Source organism: Hydra viridissima, unplaced genomic scaffold, assembly GCF_058129835.1.
Source record: "Hydra viridissima isolate aposymbiotic clone 2 unplaced genomic scaffold, HvirCarnegie_v1 scaffold_3, whole genome shotgun sequence".
NCBI classification, from domain to species: Eukaryota; Metazoa; Cnidaria; class Hydrozoa; order Anthoathecata; family Hydridae; genus Hydra; species Hydra viridissima.
In genome coordinates, this window is record NW_028324302.1 from 10,923,249 (window position 1) to 10,943,418 (window position 20,170).

Here is a 20,170-nt window from a genome sequence, read left to right on the forward strand (position 1 = left end):
TCAACTTGCAAGTGGTGTATTGAAATATATATTTATTTAACCTTGTTTCCATAAAGAAAGCAACTTTTTAATTTCAAATTTTAAAGGTGGAATGCAAGAAATGAACTTGAGTCAAGTTCGAATTGATATTTCAAATTTGACTTTGTGAAGTCAGACTTGAAAAATTGACTTGAGCAAATGCGTAAATGATACATGAAAACTTCAAGTTTGTGCTTGAGAAAGTCAAACTTGAAAAATAGTAAAGGTGTTGAACTCAGGGCGTCTATTAGAAAATATACTTTGCAACAAATAGCGGCAATGCATTTTTTTAATGGGAAAAACCTTTTGCTAAAACAAATTCACTTAGTGATATTTGTCTAATATACGATTAAATAAAAAGTCAATAACAGTAAAAAAAAAACAGTCTTGCTATGTGTTTTTAATTACAAAAATAAATTCATCTTAGCACTTTCAGTTCCAAATCCTAAGTTATAGGTAAACAATGGTTGGTCATATGTACCACTTAAGTGATCAGAACAATATCTCTTGATTTCTCCATTTTAACAGATTCCATTTGATTTAAAATACATGGAAATGTTCTAGAAAATACAGATTCCTATTTTGATGCCTAATGGGGATGATACCATACTCGAATGTATTTATTTATCTTTTTTCTAATACTTTAATGAAAATTCTTTTTTTTTACAAATACTAAGAAAATTATTTTAGACAACATTAGTTTTCTCAATGCTAATACTACATGATACTATATATATATATATATATATATATATATATATATATATATATATATATATATATATATATATATATATATATATATATATATATATATATATATATATATATAGTATTATGTAGAAACAGGAAAGAAAACTTTTACAAAACCATTGGTAGCATCTTGCTCATTAACACATGAAAATGAACAAATTTTAACGTTAAACAAAATTCTCTAAAAAAAAAAAAAAAAAATGCAAAAAAGCAATATTATAAACTTCATGATCTTGATATAGAACTAATGCAAAAACAAACAGAAATAGCTAATATAAAAAAAATTTACTCCAGAAAAAGCAACAATACAAAAAATTAATCCAAAAACAGACAGCATTTTGAATTTTTATGTCATACTAAATTAGGAGATTAAATATTTTCCAATTAAACTTAATGAAAAATTAATTATTTTAATATACCTAGTTTAATTTTAATTTTATTTAGACATGGTATTCACTATTTGTTAATTCAAAAGTTTAAGAGCATGAAGAATGACATGATCAATACAATAAGTACTTACCATCTGTCAACTTTAAGATTAGCACTTGTTTATGATTGCCATGCAAACAACTGGGATGAAGAACAAAAATTTTTTGAAGTAAAATGTCTTTTAGTTAATTTATTATATGAATTTTTTACTGTGATGATATCAGATTTTTTTTTCAACAATGGTATTGAATTTTCTGTCAAGTATTTTACACAATATTTATTGTGCAAGGATTTTTAAAATCTAGAAATACAATTGCTTGCTAAAATGAATGATTAGGTTACATTGAACTGAAATTACTTTATATTGTTGATATCTTTCAAAAATCTTGCATAAAATTTCAATAGTACATTGTATTATGCATATTCTCTTTATTTATCTTTTTAAAGCAATATATGAATTGTAACCTGATTTGATTAGAATGTGCTGTTAGTTTATTAGCATAATAATTTTATAATCTTCTTGTAATGGCAATATACACCTGACTGCAAATATTCTCTGATGGTGCTAGTATCTGCTTATTGTTTTTAAAAACAACCAGCGTCATTTATTTCTACATACATACTTGTACTTGTTTCAGCAAATATATATATGGTGCCTTCATTTTCATGTATGCATAACTGTATCTGCATTATTTAGTAATAGGCTTCTTAAAATGAATGCAGAGGAAAAACTATGTTTGTATACATTACAGAACATACAATAAATAAATTGTCAATCAAAATTAAATTTTGCCTAAAATATGTTCAAAAGAGGTGAGAAAATGCCTAATTTAAACAAAGCACCACTACTTCAGTTTTGTAAATGTAAAAGGTTAGGAAAAAAGTTATTTTTTAAGTCAGTGACAAACTAATTTGTTTAGTCTGAGAGGTGATAAGTGGTATGATCAAAACCATCTGAATTACTTTGTAAGATATTCTAAACTAAAGTGCTTCTAATAAGTATTTCTGTTTACTATGAACATTGTTGTTTCCACTACAAGATTACTTTACAAATTCTTTAAAGCTGAGAGACAAGGCATTTGTCTGGGACTACAAGTTGCTGTGATAGAATTTGCAAGGAATGTATTATCAAGTGCAAGCTGTGAACGCAAACTAGCATAGCGGAAAATGGCATAAGTGCAAACATGATACAGAGATTGGATTAAGAGCTAACAGAATAAGCGGAGCTATTATAAATAGGTCCCACTTTTTAACAAAATATTTAATTAAAATGAAGTTTACTTGTTCTTGTTGTAGAAGAGTAAAATTCAAATTACCACTTATCATGATGAAGTGGTCATTGCTTTAGTGATATTTCAAAATCTATTTTCAGTTATTTATGCTGTCTGTTTTATGGGGTATGTTTAATTTAACACCTGCATTTATTATTGAGTTCTATGTCATTAAAACGTGAAGGAAAAAAACATAACAAGAAAAAACAGTAAATTACCCCTTATCAAGTTGATATACAAAGGTACTTAATTTTGTTTTCAGGTGCTCTTTAACTATGGTACTTAATCTAATAAATATTCTAATGGACAAAATTATCTAATAAATGTATTTAATATTATTAGATTTTTTTTTTTTTTTTTTTACAATGACAGTTATTTTTTATTTTTGTATATTAGGATGAAAGATGCTCATTTACAATACAAATGTGGAACTTTTATATTCGTGGTGTAATGTATGATATGATTGATGCAATGCCTCTGGCTCTTTGGCATGAAATAATTTCTAAAATATCCAATGAAATGTTAATATTTTTTGCAGCTAGATATTCTGAAGTTAAGCCTTCTTATCAAAGACTTCCCCAAATCAAGTACAACCATTTATTGCCATTTTTCCATTAGGAAAAAAGAAAAAACAAAAATTGTAAAATAAATAATAAATTATCTTTTTTTTTTTTTGTTTTTCTAATTTGTTTTAAAAAATTTATTCTGAAAAATTTATGATAGAGTAGTAAAGCAATAATTACAGCAGTGTGTATTCAGGTAGCAGTTTTAATTCATTCTAGGGTTGACTTAATGGTTTTGTTGAAATCTTTTCATTGGCTATACCTCCATTTGATGGATGATGAACTAGAGTTTTTTGATACAGGATCGCAGTATAAGCTTTTCCATGCTCTTCTAACAAGTCTTCTTCATACAATGGTTTATTTTTTTATTTTTTATTTTTTTCTACTTTGTAAAAATTCAGTTTTTTTGTACCAGATGTATTTGTCAATAAGTATTATCAGTTTATTGTTAAGAATCTTATTTTTAATTTGTACATGTTAGAAAACAAATGTGAACAAATGTTCTCATAGTGAACAAATCTCCATTTGTTCACTATGAGAACAAATGTCTGCCATTCCTTATGCAATCTAGCGAAAAGCATTTTGTTTCTTTTTATTCAAAAAATTTTTCTCACCATTGGTATACAAATACTAATACTTAAATCAGGCTTGGTCAGGAAAGGCGTGCAGTCGCACTCTAAACTTGACCACCCATAAAGTATTTATTTGCAACAGCTTGGCCATGGCTCTTAAGATGTTTTGAGAACATTTCAAAATCATCAGCAAAGCTGTGGGCAAGTTGTCGCAACTAAATATTGTATGTGTGGTCAAGATTAGAGTGCAATCGCACGCCTTTCCCGACCAAGCCTGACTTAAATACTTGAATAAATAACTCATTCTGAATAACTTTCAATATATAGAGAGCATGAATCATTTTTCCTTCAGGCTGAGCTTTTTGAACAGGATTACCAACAGCTGAATTAAATTCCAAGCAATTCAGTTATTCCAAGAAATTCAGTTATTCCAAGAAATTTTGAAAAATCTTCAAGCTATTTTCCCAAAAAATTCTAACCATATTCTGATCACAATTCTGATCAATTGTTGTTTTCTACTGAAACAATTGTTTCAAACATTCTTTCAGCATCTTTTTTTTGATTAATATTATAAGAAAGTTTTTTCAACTTACTTTTTACTATAGCTTTTTGATAAGCAATTGAATTTTCTAGTGGTTTGAAGTTTCTAAAATTGGTGTAATTTTTCTGTGTTTACGAACATGCTCAATGTAAGCATGCATCAAATCAGCCCCTAATTAGGAATTAACTTAAATCAATGAATTTCAAATCAATAACCTTCAAGTGATCAATTCTGTTCATTACATACAGTGTTGTCACTGACTAATTTCTTTCAATACTGCTTACCACATCTATCTAAAATTTTTAGAATCTGTCAAACAGTACATAACTTTCACCATTTGGATTTTCCACTGATGTATCTTAGTTTGGTTAAATATTAAAACTGCTGAATATATTTTTTTAAAGCAGTTATTATGAAATGTCACCTTTAAATATGCAGAATTAATCCATTTGCTTACACTTTTCAATATGCATAGCTGTGGTGGCATGTTTAAAAATATTAAATTGTTTTTGGCTTTGCTTCTTCTGATATTGTAGTATTTTCAGCAACTAATTCCTGAATTTCCAATGATAAATTGTTTTAAGTAAAAATATATTATCATTTAAGGGTTAGTTTAGGTAATTAATAGTTATGTCTATTATGCTAAAATTTGTAACTTTAAAAGCTTACTGGTTATGAATTTTTTTTAGGAGTGGTTTCATTTGTAGTATTGTTGCTAATTTTATAAGATGATTATTCTAAATGATAACTTAAACTGTTTGGGGAAATTAACATTTGAAATGTTGAAGTGCCAAGTGTTCCTAGGGGTTTTAATACTAAATTTTTTTCATAGATTTTTTGGCAAAAATTTTGTAAACTAATTCAACATAAGTTCTGTAAATTTTTTTGTTTTGGTATTTAGAAGGCATTAATTGGGAGTTATGACATCAGTAAGTAAGTTATCACTTAAATAATTGACAGAAGTATGGTCTTGATAATAATGTGAAATGCATCTAACTTGCATTTACCTGTATTGCATTTGAGACCAAACTCATAGAGAGGGGGTGGGGTGGGAGTTGGGGCTGGTAGGGACTGCCCTGGGCCTCATGCTAGGCAAAGGCCTACAAATGATGGAAAAAATCTTGAGCAAATATTTTTCTTTTCTTTTCTAAAAGTGTGCATAAACTCCTTTCTGATGTTTCCATGGTAGAATTATCAAAAAGGATTCAGTAATCTTGAAGCAGTAAACATGTTTGCTGGGATACAAAATCTCAAATCTTTACTACAAATGCTACTAATTTTTTTTCCAAAAACATGCACACACTATTAAAAATGGCCCTTATTGACTGATGTTGTGTCAAAGCTTTATGCTTGATCTTTATCAGTAAGTTTCCATGGTTTTACAAGAAAAGTATTATGATATATTCATTGTAAGCTGTTCTAGAGGCTACTTTTGAGACAAGAAGGAGCTTATCTTGACAATCACCGAAAACAATCACAGATGGGATTGAGGGCCTGGATTAAGCTCCCAAAATTGGGTAACATTTAATAACATATAGTGTCATACATGCATCTTTGGTAAGAGCACTAAATGATTCTGCTACATGCTTCTTTTACTTAGCTTGTGTTAACTTTAATAGTAAAACAAATACACTGAACTTAATCATCTAAAAATTAGTTCTTCTGCAGATTTTTGTTGGTGATCTTCTGAACCAAAATTGATTGCCAGAATTCCAGCTAATTTAGTTTTTCTTTTAATCTTTGAAAAAATAGCTAACCTATCTAAAAGCTATTCCCTCTTTCAATTTTATAAAAAATTTTCCTTCAAAAAAAAGAATTTGAAGGCGTAGCAATTTTTCTTATACAATCACTAGTTTCATTTACACCACATTCTCTACAGCTTTGTAAGATGAGGAATTTGAATATCAAAATTCTAAATTGTTTGATAGTTTTAGAAAAAACTACTCTGACAAAATCATCATTTTTTAAAATAGACAAAATGTGGCAATTAATCATATAAAACACAATTTCAATGTCAAATTTCCAATATTTTCAATTTTTTTTTTTTTTTCTTTCTTTCTTTTTTAACTGTTAGTTTAAAAAACAAACAAAAAAAAACGTTTTTTTTTTTTAATGATATTTTGCAATAATCTGCCTCCAGTTTGGCATTCAACACCAGTTAGGAAGCAGAAGTCACTGCAGAAAGCCTCCGAGTCTTTTTGCTTCTAAAATTTCTTCTGGGGTGACCACAAATTCTGGGTCTTTATATGAATTTAAATATTGCCACAATAATGGATATCTAGGTTGAGGTTGGTAAAAATACCTGGCAATGCATAAATTTTGTGCAAATAGTATTCAGGTACAGATCTAGGAATTTGTAGCTGTGTAAGCAAAAAAAACCCAAAACTAATGTGGCTACTGTGGGGTGGTCATTGGCATATTGTGTACCAGGCGTAGATCTAAAGGGTGGCCATTGCCACAATGGTTACCCCTTAGATTTGCGCCTGGTATCACAATATTTTTTGCTACTTGAAAATATCTCCAAACAAAATTAACTTTTCAAAGTTTTTTTTTGATGAACAGTTTAGTTTTGTTTTTTGTTTAACTTTCATTTGCAACCTTTAAATTCTTTTTTTTCTTTCTAAATTGGTTTTTATTCTATGGAAAACAAATTAAATTTAGTACTCCAAGTTTTTGTATAAACTTAAATGGATTTTTTTAGGTCATCTTACTAGCTCCTCTGAATCTGGTATCTGAAGTATTAGAAAAATCCAGTTTAACCAATAAAAATAACTTAGATTGGAGAGATCTTGGTTTGTCTGTGTGGTGATTCTTTAACTATAACCTTAAGTTTTAATTTTGAATAGCTTTTTATCAAGTTTTCTTAATTGTAACTTTTTGCTATAGCTTTAATGACAAAATCTTAATCATGCTGGAAATTTTAACAACCAAACAGTGTTTGAATAACAGATTGCTATTAAAGGTCAGTTCTCAGTAAATGCTTATGTACTATTTCAGGTTTAAAAAGTATAAATAAGTTTAAAATTTACAATGATGTTATAAGTTTTGCTTTCATAGTTAAAATCTCTCTGTAAAAAAATTTTAGTTTCTGAAGTGGAATAATCTTGAAGCATCCAAATTTATTTTTTTTTACTCAGGTGAGATTCTTTTCATTATTTTTTTAGTTACTTTTACGGTGCTGGATTGGAAAGTAATGCACAGTTTTATGGCAAACAAGGTTGTTTGGCATAGAATTTTTTTTCAATGTTAAAATTGATCTATGCATTATTTTTTATACAATTAAATCAAATAAAATTCATCAGTCAATAGTGGTACTGTAATTAGCTTTTTGTACTTAAAAAGAAACTATTTTTTAGGACAAGAAGTATAATTTTATTTCTCTTAAAAATCATATTACATTCTCTTATAAATCATAGATACATTTTAATTTTAAATCAATACTGTGTAATGTGTGTACAATTCTGTACTCATGAGTTTCTTGCAAAAAGTAATTTATTTCATTTTCTTTTAAGATTATCTGTTAAATCCTATAATAATGGCAAACAAGATCCTTAATGTCAATCATATGTTTGTGAGTGAAAAGATTGTGAAAATTCAGCCAATAAAAAAAAAGCAGATTGCGAATTGCTTCTATGATATCTTCCTAAATTATTCTCAAACATCCTTCATTTCTTTCATGGCAAGCTTGATAAAAGAGTAAGATAATGTTAATTTTTTTTAAACATTTGATTTATAGAAAAAATTTTGCATTGTTTATTCATTTTGAAGGATATTGGGTAATTAACCTGGTAGCATTAAATTTTATATGTTAACATAAAACAGAGTATATGACAGTTGCTGTAATAATTTTTATATTTTCACATAACAGGTTTTAATAAGGTTTTTTTTCCCCACTTTTATATTTTTTTGTATGTTTTCACCTTTGTTTTTTTTTTTTTTGTGTGTTTTAACTCAGCAATTAAAGCAATACATTCTTTTTTGGGAATTTTTGAGAATCATTCAGAATTTTTTCTTTTTGTTTTCATATATTTTTTTATTGTTACAACATTCTTTATAATATAAAAGCTTGGTTATTTTTATACTGTTTCGACATAAACCTTCTTGTAGCTGATGTGTAATAGCTCATATCTTATCTCAATATTAGTAAATATATTTTTTACCTGAATTAAATGCTCTAAAATGAAAAATCTAATCAGATCTAATCAAATTTTTTTTTCATATTCTAAAGTAACTTAAGTGAAGTAATTACACTTTTGAGGTTAAAAGATAAATTATCATTAATCCTGCCCTATGCCCTCTGTATATTTGACTTAAAACTACTGAATATAAATCCTGAACATTGGGATTCCAGTGGATTTCGATAACATTTAATCCAATAATTAACAAATATAATCTTAAAATGTTAGATTTTTAGTACAATATACGATCTTCTGCAAGAAACAGGTCACACCAAGAGGAGTATTACTGAAATAGTTGAAAATCTCATAAGATATGAGCTATTAGACATCAGCCACAAAAATGTTTATAATGTAGAAACAGTAAGAACCTGTTGAAAATCAACTCAGTAATAATTTATCATTAAATTAAGTAATGTTAGAGGATGATACACATTAATTATATTAAAGATAATGTTCCTCCTAGCATCTTTATGCTAGGAGGAACATTATCTTTAATATAATTATTAAAATAGGCATATAAATAAATAAAATTGTTTGATCTGTTTAGAAACATAAGCCTTATATCTACTTATAGATAAAATTGTAGATAAATAAAAACCGACATAAAATCAGCTTAAGAAAACTTTTTCAACTTTTTTTTTAAAAGAATTTTTAACTGCTTCTCTATTTTTTACTCTATTTTTTAGTGTTGTGACCAAAACTAAAAATTGTAACTAACTTAACTTAAAAAGCCGTAACTAAAGTTAGTCAACTAACTTTTTAGTCTAACTAAATTTAGTTGACTAACTTTTTAATTTGAAAAAATATATTGTTACTTTTACCCAAAAAATAGTTTTTTAAAATCTTTTTATGTGTTAGTTGTGAAGTGGTTTGAGCGCTGTTTTTTAAATAACAAATTGCTGTAAGTTACAATTTACATCTCCAGGGTATCTTTTTCAAGGTCAATTTTCAGAGTTTTTCAAGTTTTAAGAGAAAGGTTTGCAACATATACACCTGGAATTTTGTAATAAAACTTATCTAATTGTCCCCCATGATTATTATTAAGTACTTGTTTTAAATTTCAATGAAAAGTGGTTCAGATCTGGGTTTTTCAATTTCTAATTATAGTGAATTATAAATTATAAAACACATGTGAAATCAATTCATAAAAAAAAAATGCTGTCATGTTTTTGAAAGGTGTGTTATATGCAGAAGCATTTTCGGATTTCCTTTACATAATACATGCAATGATTTTTGAGGTTATAATACTTAATTTATTTCATTCTACACTCATAAAAATGCATATATTTACAATGACAACAATAAGATTGAAACAGTTAGGCATTTAATGTTTTTTGTTATTTCTATATTGTGTAATTGAACATATATCTTGTTCAACTCTCAATTTTTTTTTTTTTTTTAAAGTTATTATCAAAATGCTAATAACTAATTATGTTTTTGATATAAAATATCAGCTGTTTTTGACGGAGTTGTTCTGCTAACAAACCAATTTTTATTTAATTCAATAAAAGAAAATTTGGGGTAATACTAGGTACAAACTAAATAATTTTATTACCTAATTGTCACAAATTATATTATTTACAAAACAATAATATTTGATGATTGTCTTTAAATTGATTTATTTGTCATAATTCATATTATATTTATATAACTTCATGGTATTGGTTATTCAGTTTTTTTTAGCACTAAACCTTGCTTTAGTCAACTAATTTTAGTTAGACTAAAAAGTTAGTCGACTAATTTTAATAACGCTAAAAAGTTAGTCGACTAATTTTAGTTAGACTAAAAAGTTAGTCAACTAAATTTAGTTAGACTAAAACTAACCTTTACTCCCACCCCTACCATTTTTTTACAAGTTAAAATTGTTTTTTTTTTTTGTTTTTTATCAGTGACTTTTCAAAAAGTTTCAAGAAAAATGACATTGAAGAGGTACTTTGTATTTTCTTTTGCATTTGAATAAGTATTTTTTCTTTTTTTTTTAAAAAAAAAGCTTTTCAAAATAACATCAAAATGAATTTGTCTTGCAGTTTCAAAGCAATCACAGTATTTATCTTTGGTAACATTAGTGTTTCTCAGACTTTTTGTTATTTCCAAAAATGCTGTAACATGGGTTACCAATTAAGAGTTGTTTTCAAATGGTGAATTGGTTTGATTTGGTTTCTTCTTGTTAAATGTATTTTCTGTATCAGCTTCAAGAAAATGGTTATAAACACAATGGGGCAATATTTTTATATTTATAGGAAGTTAAGTTCCCTAGATATGGTTTTAAAGAGTCTTGCATGCATCACTTTAGTTGTACCAGACTGTTTAAAGAGGAGTATAATAGTGGATTTATTCAATTTGATAACAAAATAAGTCAAATTTCTCATCTGCTCTAAAATCTTTAAGCACTGGAGGGACATCAAAAAAGTATGCCAGTACTTTATCTGGCATACTTGTCAAAATTGTCTCTTATCGTGAATTTTTGCTGCAATGTCTTCGCAAATGGCGGGCATGTTTTTTTAACGGCGAAGAAAAATAAAAAAGCTTAATAAAAACTGATTAAGTTTTAATTGAAAAGTAGAAGATTGTTTGTACAAAAAAGATTATAAAAGAAAAGATTGTGTAAAGAAAAGAAAAAGGAAAAAGTAAAAAAAGTATTTCAAAAGGAATTTTTGGTTAAAAAAGCCTCCGTGAAAATCTCAAAGATACCGGAAAAATATTTCTATTGAAAATCAAAAATAAAGTTGACTGTAAGTTTAAAAATTAGAAGAGGAAGGGAAAAAAAGTATCAATATGCTGTCAAATGAATAAGAAGTATGAAAAGTTTTTTTTATCTAAAGATTATATAGTAGTTAAAATTATATCTTCTTATATAAACTTAGATAATAACTTCCTCCTTAGATAATATACTTATTATATACATATTATACATATACTTTTTTTCTTGATTTTCTTTTTTATGCAACTCACTTAGATTTTTTCACTTAGATTTTTTTTTTTTTTTTATTTATTTTATTTTTTTAAATTTATTTATTATTATTATTAATTTTTTCTTTTTTTAACCATCTTTTTTCTGTAACTTTTAATAATGGTAGTGAAACAATCTTGTGGTATATGCTTTAAAGCAGTAGCTAAAAATCAATCAGCTATCCAATGTGATCTATGTGACAAGTGGATACACAGAAAATGTAATCAAGTTGACAAACTGACATATGAAAAAATCAAAACTTTAAATACCTGGTACTGCCTAATCTGTACAAAAACATTTCTTCCTTTCTCTTATATTTCTGATCTTGAGTTATCTACCACACTTGCAGGAAAGTCACTTAAATTTAACCTTCTTAAAAATCTATCTGATAATCCAAATTTGAAAAACCTTTTTGGGGACCTCAATGACTCATCTTATACTTCAATCAACTGCAAATACGTAGATGTTCCGTAAATACGTAGGTACAATGAGTTATCCCGAAATTCCGTAAGTTATCTCCATATAAATATATCTTCTCTACCATATTGACGATTTTAAAATACTATTAGCATCTTTTGATAATATGCATGATATCATTGGAATAACGGAATCTAACCTGCATGATAAAGATATATAACTAATGTTAATTTAGACGGATATGTAACCGTTCACACGCCAACTAAAGCTATAAAGGGTGGTGCTATATAAGTGATGTATATTAAGTCTAGTTTAAACTTTAAAGTTAGAACTGACTTAATCCTGGTTAAAAGTAAACAACTGGAATCTATATTTATTGAAGTAATAAATGCTAAAAAAAGCAACTTAATTGTTAGTTGTTTATATCGTCATACAACAATGTGTCCATCTGAGTTTGTTGGTCATTACCTTAATTCTCTTCTTGAGAAAATTAGCTTAGACAAAAAGAAGTTTATGTTAATGGGAGACTTCAACTTTGATTTGCTCAAATACAATACATCCAATGAAGTTTCACATTTTTTAGAATCAATGGTTTCAAATTCTCTTTTTCCTTTTATTATACAGCCTACACGCATAACTACTGATTCTGAAATGGTAATTGATAATTATTGTTTAAATTTTTATTCTTCTGATATAATCTCAGGCCATCTTACCGCTTCAATATCTGATCATTTTGCTCAGTTTATAATAATGCCGCATTCCAAAACGCAAACTTCACCTGAACCTATTTTTAGGAGGTGCTTTAAAAGCTGAATTTATCCAAGATATTTCAAATGTTGAATGGGATGACTTTATAAAAGAAGAAAATGATGTCAATTATTCCATTAAAAATTAATCGAAATTTTTTATTGTATTTTGAACAAACACGCCCCTTACAAAAAATTGACAAAAGATTAAGTAACTAGTGATAATAAACCTTGGATAACAAAAAGCATTCTCAAGTCAATAACAATTAAAAATAAACTTCATAAAAAATATTTAAAATCAAAAGACTGTAGAAAGAAAAATTTACTTTTTATAAAGTTTAAACAATATCGTAATAGTATAAGCAATCTTATAAAGTTTAGCAAAAAGGAATATTACGCAAACTTTTTCAGTCACAATATCAATAATATAAAAAACACCTGGAAAGGTATAAAAGAGTTGATAAATGTAAAGCCAAATAAAAGTTACTCCCCAACAAGCATACTGATCAACAACAAATGCAAAACTAATCCTAAAGCTATCTCTAACCATTTTAACAATTTCTTTACTACGATTGCTTTAAAATTATCCAATGGAATTCCGAATTCTAAATTCAACTTTCAAAAGTATCTGACCAATCCTAATAGCAACTCCTTTTATGTGCAACCAATAACTGAAGAGGAAACCCTCGACTATATAAATTCAACTATCATAGAAGGTAAGAGTGTTGGACCGAACAGCCTTCCAACAAAACTTTTTAAACTGGTGTCAAAAAATCTATGCAAACCACTAAGTATCATCTTAAATAATTCATTTTGCAAAGGAATATTTCCTAATGTCTTCAAACTGGCCCAAGTTATTCCAGTCTACAAAATAGGATCAACCGTTGACTGCACCAACTATCGTCCGATCTCTCTTCTTTCTAATTTAAGCAAAATTTTTGAAAAAGTTATACATAATAAATTGTACAACTTTCTAAACCAAAATCAATGTTTATATAAACACCAGTTTGGTTTTCGTAAAAAGCATTCTACAGCTCACGCTCTTATCGAAATTACAGAAAGTATAAGAGTTGCTCTTGATAATGGAAACTTTGCCTGTGGGGTTTTTATTGATTTACAAAAAGCTTTTGACACTGTAGACCATGGCATTCTCCTATCAAAGCTTAACTATTATGGTGTACACAGCATCCCCTTGCAATGGTTTAAATCATACCTTTCCAATCGTCAACAGTTTGTTACTTTAAATGGCACCTTCTCAGACATTAAAAGCGTTTGCATTAGTATTCCTCAGGGATCCATATTAGGTCCTCTTCTCTTTATTATTTAGATCAATGATCTTAATTTTTCTATCAAACATTCAAACACATATCATTTTGCTGATGATACAAATCTTCAATTAATGACAAACTCCCTCAAAAAACTAAATAAATAAATTAATGAGGATATGGCCAGTCTTGTTCAATGGCTCAGAGCAAACAAAATCTCATTGAATACTAAAAAAACAGAAATAGTAATATTTAAGACGCATTACACTAACTTTTCTAAAAAAACTAACAAGAATCTTCCAAAATATTTGAACTTTAGAATAAGTGGCCAAAAGCTGCCTTTGTCTAGTACCATAAGTTATCTTGTTGTTGTGATAGATGAGAAACTTTCATTTAAAACATATAAATAACCTTACTCTCAAATTAAACCGTGCCAACGGCATGTTAGCAAAAATTCGACACTACGTTAATTTAGAAACATTACTATCTATATATCACTCAATTTTTGGTTCACATTTACAATATGCATGCCAAGTTTGGGGACAATCTAAAACCGTTCGTCTGTCTAAAATTGTTTCGCTTCAAAATAGAGCAATACAAATAATTTATTTCTGTCCAAGAGACTTCCCTACTGACATCCTGTATCTTACATCCAAAGTTCTTCATTTCTATGATTTAATCCAGTTTCTAAATTGTTCATTTGTCTGGGATTAACAACAGTCTCCTTCCTTCCATATTTCGTAACTACTTGAACAGTAGGACAATGTGTGGGCATAACCTAAGATCAGTCACTTTTAACAACTTAACCATCCCACAAAAACAGACAACTAAACATGGAATAAATTCCATTACATATCAGTGTATCCTTTCTTGGAACACCCTTCTGTACACCCTAAAAACAGATTTTATCCTTAGATCCAAGAATCTGTTCTTAAAGTCACTCCATCATTTTTATTTAAAAAGTTACGCTTAACTTTATTCTTAACCTCTATAACTTTTTTCTTTATGTTTAGGTACATTTTATAATTTCTTATTTGTGTATATGTGTATATATGTATGTATATGTGAATACATTATAATAACTATTTGACCTATATTTTAATTCTTTTAAATGTCTGTTTTATAAGTGTTACTTATAAATAAGGAGTATAGTATTATATATTTTGTAAATGTGACATTTCTTATTTTTTCCCCTTGGAACAGCAATATTTAAACTTAAAAATTTAAAACAAAGTCATCAAACAGTTTCGTCATCAGCAATTGTGCATCTTAATCTAGAATGTCTGTAAATTTGTACAAGCATTTCAGCTTTTTCTATTGCTAAACGATTTCTAATTTTGCTCCAAATCATGCCAAATGATGAGAATAATCTTTCAATGGATCCAGAACTAGCTGGGCAAGTGTGCAACTGCCGTAAAAACCTTGCAAAATTTGCAGACTTTTGAAGACTTAGAGTCCTTCATTTCTATAATTCTCCACCAATTTGTTGCTGATGTTGTGCTTTTTATATTATCATTAAATAAATATGTTGGAAAACAATTAGCATCTTTTAGTTTAAATGCATAGTAGCTAGGCATAAATTCAGGATAGATTTCATTCAACCATTCCTCAACTTGACTTCTATTTAATGTTCTTCCTAAGTAATTAATGAATACATTAATAAGTATAATATATCATTATATAAGTAAGGGTGTAAGATTAGTAAACTTAAATGGAAATTTTATTTTCTCGGAACTCTATTATTTGTTTAAATTTGATCACATTCAATTTTTTAACTTTTTTACAATTTCATAGTAAGCTACCTTCATATTTTGGATCTATTAAATTAGTCAGAAATTGACATGGAATAATGGCTTTCTGAAACCTCTTTAAAAGATCATCTTTGTACAGAACCAATTTTTTTTATCATGTATGAGGCTTTGCCAAATCTCAACTGCTTCAGACAACGTTGTATCATCTGCCTGCAACTACAGCAAACACAATAATTTAGTTAATAACTATGTAAATAAAGTTAATGGTGCCAGAAATATGTAGTTTTAATATACTTACTATATTCAAATTTAATACATCTAGCAAATGACTAAATAAACTAGATTATAAACCTTACCTAATGCAGCACCAATGATTTTCAGTTTTGCTTGTAAATTAATTGCTTCTCTCTGTATTGAAAGATTGTCAATTAATCTTCCAATTGAAGGATCAATGGACTCCATATGCTCACATCTAATGCCAACATACAGGGAATGGTTAGATATGTATGTCTTTATACAATCTAATTGGGAGTTTCAGCGAGTATCATTGGGTAGCTGTGGCATCAAACCACCTTTTTCAATTAATCATCCCTATAGAATAGTTTTTTTTAACAAAATTCAACAAAGAAATGTTAAAAACTAATCTTTGTGTACATTAGCTAGGATCTCTTTTGCCATATTTATTACTTAGGCCTATATCATCAACACAGCTGTTTTATATTATAACATTGCATCACAAAATATGATCAGTAAGTCAATAACAATCTAAAATTAGAATAGAATAGTTGTTTAACAAGAATTCAACATATATGTACATACATGTACAAGCATACATGTATTTGGTGATGATTACAAAAATATCTATGAATTTCTACAATATTCTTTATTATGGACTTCGAAGAGACATCCTTTTCAACTAAGTTTTGGAAATGAACAGAGCAACCATATGTTATCAGCTTAGGGATTTCAGCTCACAAAAGCTCTCTCATTTTAGACATTTTGTTTTCATTATCAGTGCATACTGCAAATACCTAAAAATGAAAATATAAATATATTTATTTTAATTAGTTTTCTCTTTATTAGTTAATTTTACTTAATTCAAACTTTGAATAGACTTATGCAAGATTATTATAAAAATATTCTATTTAACATGCATCTTTCATATTTTTATTGTAAGTAAGTGGTTGTAATTATATATATATATATATATATATATATATATATATATATATATATGTATACATATATATATATACATATATATATATATATATATATATATATATATATATATATATATATATATATATATATATATATATATATATATATATATATATATATATATATATATTGTACACACATACTCACACACACACACTTTAAATACAAACGTTAGCTACAACTTACATCTTTATTGAAGGTTTCTTTTGCAACTTTGATTGCATCCTTAGCAGCCAGAGTGCAATAATCTACTGTTTTTAATGGCTTCCAGCATCAACTGCAGAAATGAGATAGGGTTTACTTTTATTATGGATAATATAAGCAATTATAAGATCATTACTGACTGTACTCCAACCATCTTGAATTAGGCTAACAGCACAATTATCAGCAAGATCATTTTTCATTGAATTGATTTCTTCTTTATTTACCTTTACAAAGAGTTCTGAAGATATCTGTTTTCTTTTTGGTGACTCGTATCCAAGTCTTGGTTTTTTAATCAGTTTGGTAAATTCAAGACTTTCTACTACGTTGAATGGTATATTAGCTAAAAAGAAAAACCTTGCAACTTTCAAATCCAGTTCATCCTTCTGATTACTTATTGTTGAGCAAAAAATTTAGAAATGGATATTTGTTGCTGTACCTTCCTCATTGGATATTTAATGAAAAGTTGAAGAATAAGAAGCATTACTAATAAAGCTGAGACAAACTTGTTCTTCATCTTCTGACTGGTTAGACTTATTTGATGATGCAGATGTAGATGGCCTTCACTCTAAAACTGATATATTGCTAAATACTTCTGCGGAATCATTTGCACTTCCTTTTTTCTTACTTCTGCATTTGTCCAAATGGCTTTTAACTCTCTCTTTTTTTAGTTATGCTCTCTTTGCAATAATTGCATATTACTCTATTTGGTTGATCACCTCATTCCACTCATTAGCCTTATTTCTTCCTCCTGAATGATACTTTGGCATATTGAAGGATATGTAATCTACTTATACTTTATATTTAACTAAAATTTTAAAATAATGTCTCTATTCAAAATTATCTTAGTATTTGAAAAAAGTGTAATCTAATTACTAACTTAGCTATTGTAATCTACTTATACTTTATATTTAACTAAAATTTTAGAATAGTGTCTCTATTCAAAATTATCTTAGTATTTGAAAAAAGTGTAATCTAATTACTAACTTAGCTATTGTATAAGTCAACATACTTGTAAAAATGAAAAAAACTTTTAGATAACTATAAGTTAATCCAACTTTGTCACTAAAGATTTGTATCAAACTAGAGAATTGGTTTTAGCAAAAACCCAAAAAATCAATAACCCAAAAACCCAGTTGGGTAGGGTTTTTGCTCAAAAACCTGGTTTTTCCCTTCCCTGTGGGCTAAGAAATTTAAGACTATTGCACTGTCAAGGAATTTTTACATTTGCTTTGTTAAGCGCAGAAATAACTAGGGTACTGATTTAGATGGAAATATTGTTAATAGTCAATTGATTGGAGACAAATATATTTTGCTGAGTTCATCTATTCAATTAATTGGTAGCAGCTGCAGAATAGAAATTTGTAAGTGATATTTATAGAAGATAAGTGAGCCACAGCAACATATCATTTCAGAAAACATTTAAATTCTTTTTCTGAATGAGGTTCTACATTTTGAACATTTGAAAAAGGCCAAATATTTTATTATTGTAATATTGGTATATACCTAATATAGCTTTCAGGACTGGCACTGATAAGTTTTAAATTAAAATTAGAAGGTTATTCAAGTTAAGACAAAGCATTGGTTGTTATAAGTAAATCAAATGGTAATTAGCAAATGGAGACCAATAGAAAAATTTGAATTCTTTGTCAAAAAAAATTTTGTATCTGTGACCCTAGCAGTAACTGAAGCCCTTGATGGTAATTATAAAATACTGTACCTTATTATGATTCAGGATGAAAAGTTCGATTTTTTTATGTGTTTTTGATTAATAAGTTTTTTATTGTTGGTTTTAAATTAGTTTTTGTACCTGCAGCTTTCTCACAGCAAACACAAAGTTGAAGATGTAAATCTTTTCTCAAAAATTTTTTCTTCTACAAATATTTCACATTTAAATTATACTTGCTCATAACCCGTAAAAAACCTTCGAAACCATCATGAAAAAATCACTTAGGCTATGTTTACAAAGATTTCTAGTTAAAAGTCATTAATACAAGGAAACTAGGTTGCATCAATTTCTTCTAAAACTTTACAAGATTGCTTCTGCACAGTGCATTTACAGTCCCTAGTGCCTGAAACAAATCTTTTACATAAAAAATTATGCAATACATTTCTTCTGCCAACTTCTTATATAACTTGAACAAATGGAATTTTCAATTATCTTTAAGTTTTTACTAAAACTGTATTCAAGATCTTTTTTTTCTGCTAAATTTTACTGCTAAAACTTTACTTTCAAAGCTCTATTGTGGAGAAAAAAGGAATTATATTTTCAAAAAAATTATTTTCTGTAGTCTGTATACTTAAACGTTTTAACTTGAAAAATTGTTTTCCTTTGCATTGATTTTTTTGAAGTTTTGTCCATTCTGGGCCTACTGTGCACTTTGGTAATTTAGTTTTCTGTTTCATACTATTTATAGGAATTATCTATTTTATTTTAGTTGCCTTTATGGTTACAACTTGTTGCTGATAATGTGAGTTCTATTTTAAAAAGGTAATAAATATGGTAGTTAATAATGTGATTTTTTAAAAATAACTGTTAGAATTTTAATTGTGTATATTTATTGGATCTTTTGTTTAAAATCTAGAATTTTAAAACCTGCTTATGAGTTAATCTTTCAAAATGATATTACCCAAGCCATGCCTTTATTCAATTTTACTAAAATTCAATCTCTCCCTTGTGGTTGTGCAACTGTTCCAGTAGTTAAGGAAAAAGATGTTCAAAGTATAATTTAAATTTTCTTGTCTTTCTTTTTTTTTTTTTTTTTTTTTTTAATCTTCTTGTATTTTACCTTCTGCTTTATTTTTAATTTTAATTTTTTTTTTTTTTTATGTTTTTTCTTGTTTTTATATAATATTCATTATTGTTGTTTTTAAAAAAAATAGCATAATAAGGTTTTTACAAAAAATCTTAATTTGTTTTATCAAAAAAAAGTTAAATCTTATTTTATGAGAACTTTTGTTGTTAGATTAAAAAAAAAGTTAGAAAAAGACGAGAACAGTAAATAAATAAGAATTTAAATTTTAAAAAACTAAACTAAATAAGAATTTAATTATTAAAAATAAAATGTTATTTATAACTTTTAACAGGCTGGATCATTGAGTTGCATGAGTGCCTGATGCTCACCTTGAATTCTTTGGTTGACAATATTGCACTTTTTCCAAAGGTTATATGGCTTTTATTGGTTCATATTAAAGGTTAAGCTTTTATTTTTGCTAGATAACAATTTTGCTGCAGATTGTTTTGGTTGTTTTTTGTTTAGTTTAATTCTTTATATTAACTGAAATCAATTT

General features: G+C 27.3%; 1 protein-coding gene and 2 pseudogenes across 14 annotated transcripts in view; 2 read left to right on the forward strand and 1 right to left on the reverse strand.

Annotated features, from left to right (window-relative positions):
* LOC145202147 (uncharacterized) overlaps positions 1-20,170 on the forward strand; it is a 37,893-nt gene that overhangs the window by 9,941 nt on the left and 7,782 nt on the right. For 6 of the 13 annotated variants that reach the window (XR_016451209.1, XR_016451208.1, XM_090083314.1 and 3 more), the window contains 11 exons: positions 1,216-1,369; positions 2,868-3,058; positions 3,254-3,389; positions 6,849-6,952; positions 7,034-7,109; positions 7,233-7,284; positions 7,660-7,843; positions 10,215-10,254; positions 19,318-19,370; positions 19,465-19,601; positions 19,967-20,074. Coding sequence is in view for 5 of the 13 variants with exons in the window: in XM_090083314.1 (XP_089939440.1) it covers positions 1,216-1,369; positions 2,868-3,058; positions 3,254-3,389; positions 6,849-6,952; positions 7,034-7,109; positions 7,233-7,284; positions 7,660-7,843; positions 10,215-10,254; positions 19,318-19,370; positions 19,465-19,601; positions 19,967-20,074 (1,235 nt within the window). In the remaining 8 variants the exon portion in view is untranslated. Of the gene's footprint in view, positions 1-1,215; positions 1,370-2,867; positions 3,059-3,253; positions 3,390-6,848; positions 6,953-7,033; positions 7,110-7,232; positions 7,285-7,311; positions 7,365-7,659; positions 7,844-10,214; positions 10,255-19,317; positions 19,371-19,464; positions 19,602-19,966; positions 20,075-20,170 lie in introns of those variants that run through there. The other 7 variants (XR_016451212.1, XR_016451210.1, XR_016451215.1 and 4 more) reach the window with 2 other exon arrangements.
* LOC149890966 (uncharacterized) lies at positions 11,858-15,310 on the forward strand (annotated as a pseudogene). The gene is made up of 2 exons (XR_016450495.1): positions 11,858-12,484; positions 12,611-15,310. The product of XR_016450495.1 is annotated as an uncharacterized LOC149890966 (transcript).
* On the reverse strand, positions 14,350-17,649 carry LOC149890967 (uncharacterized; annotated as a pseudogene).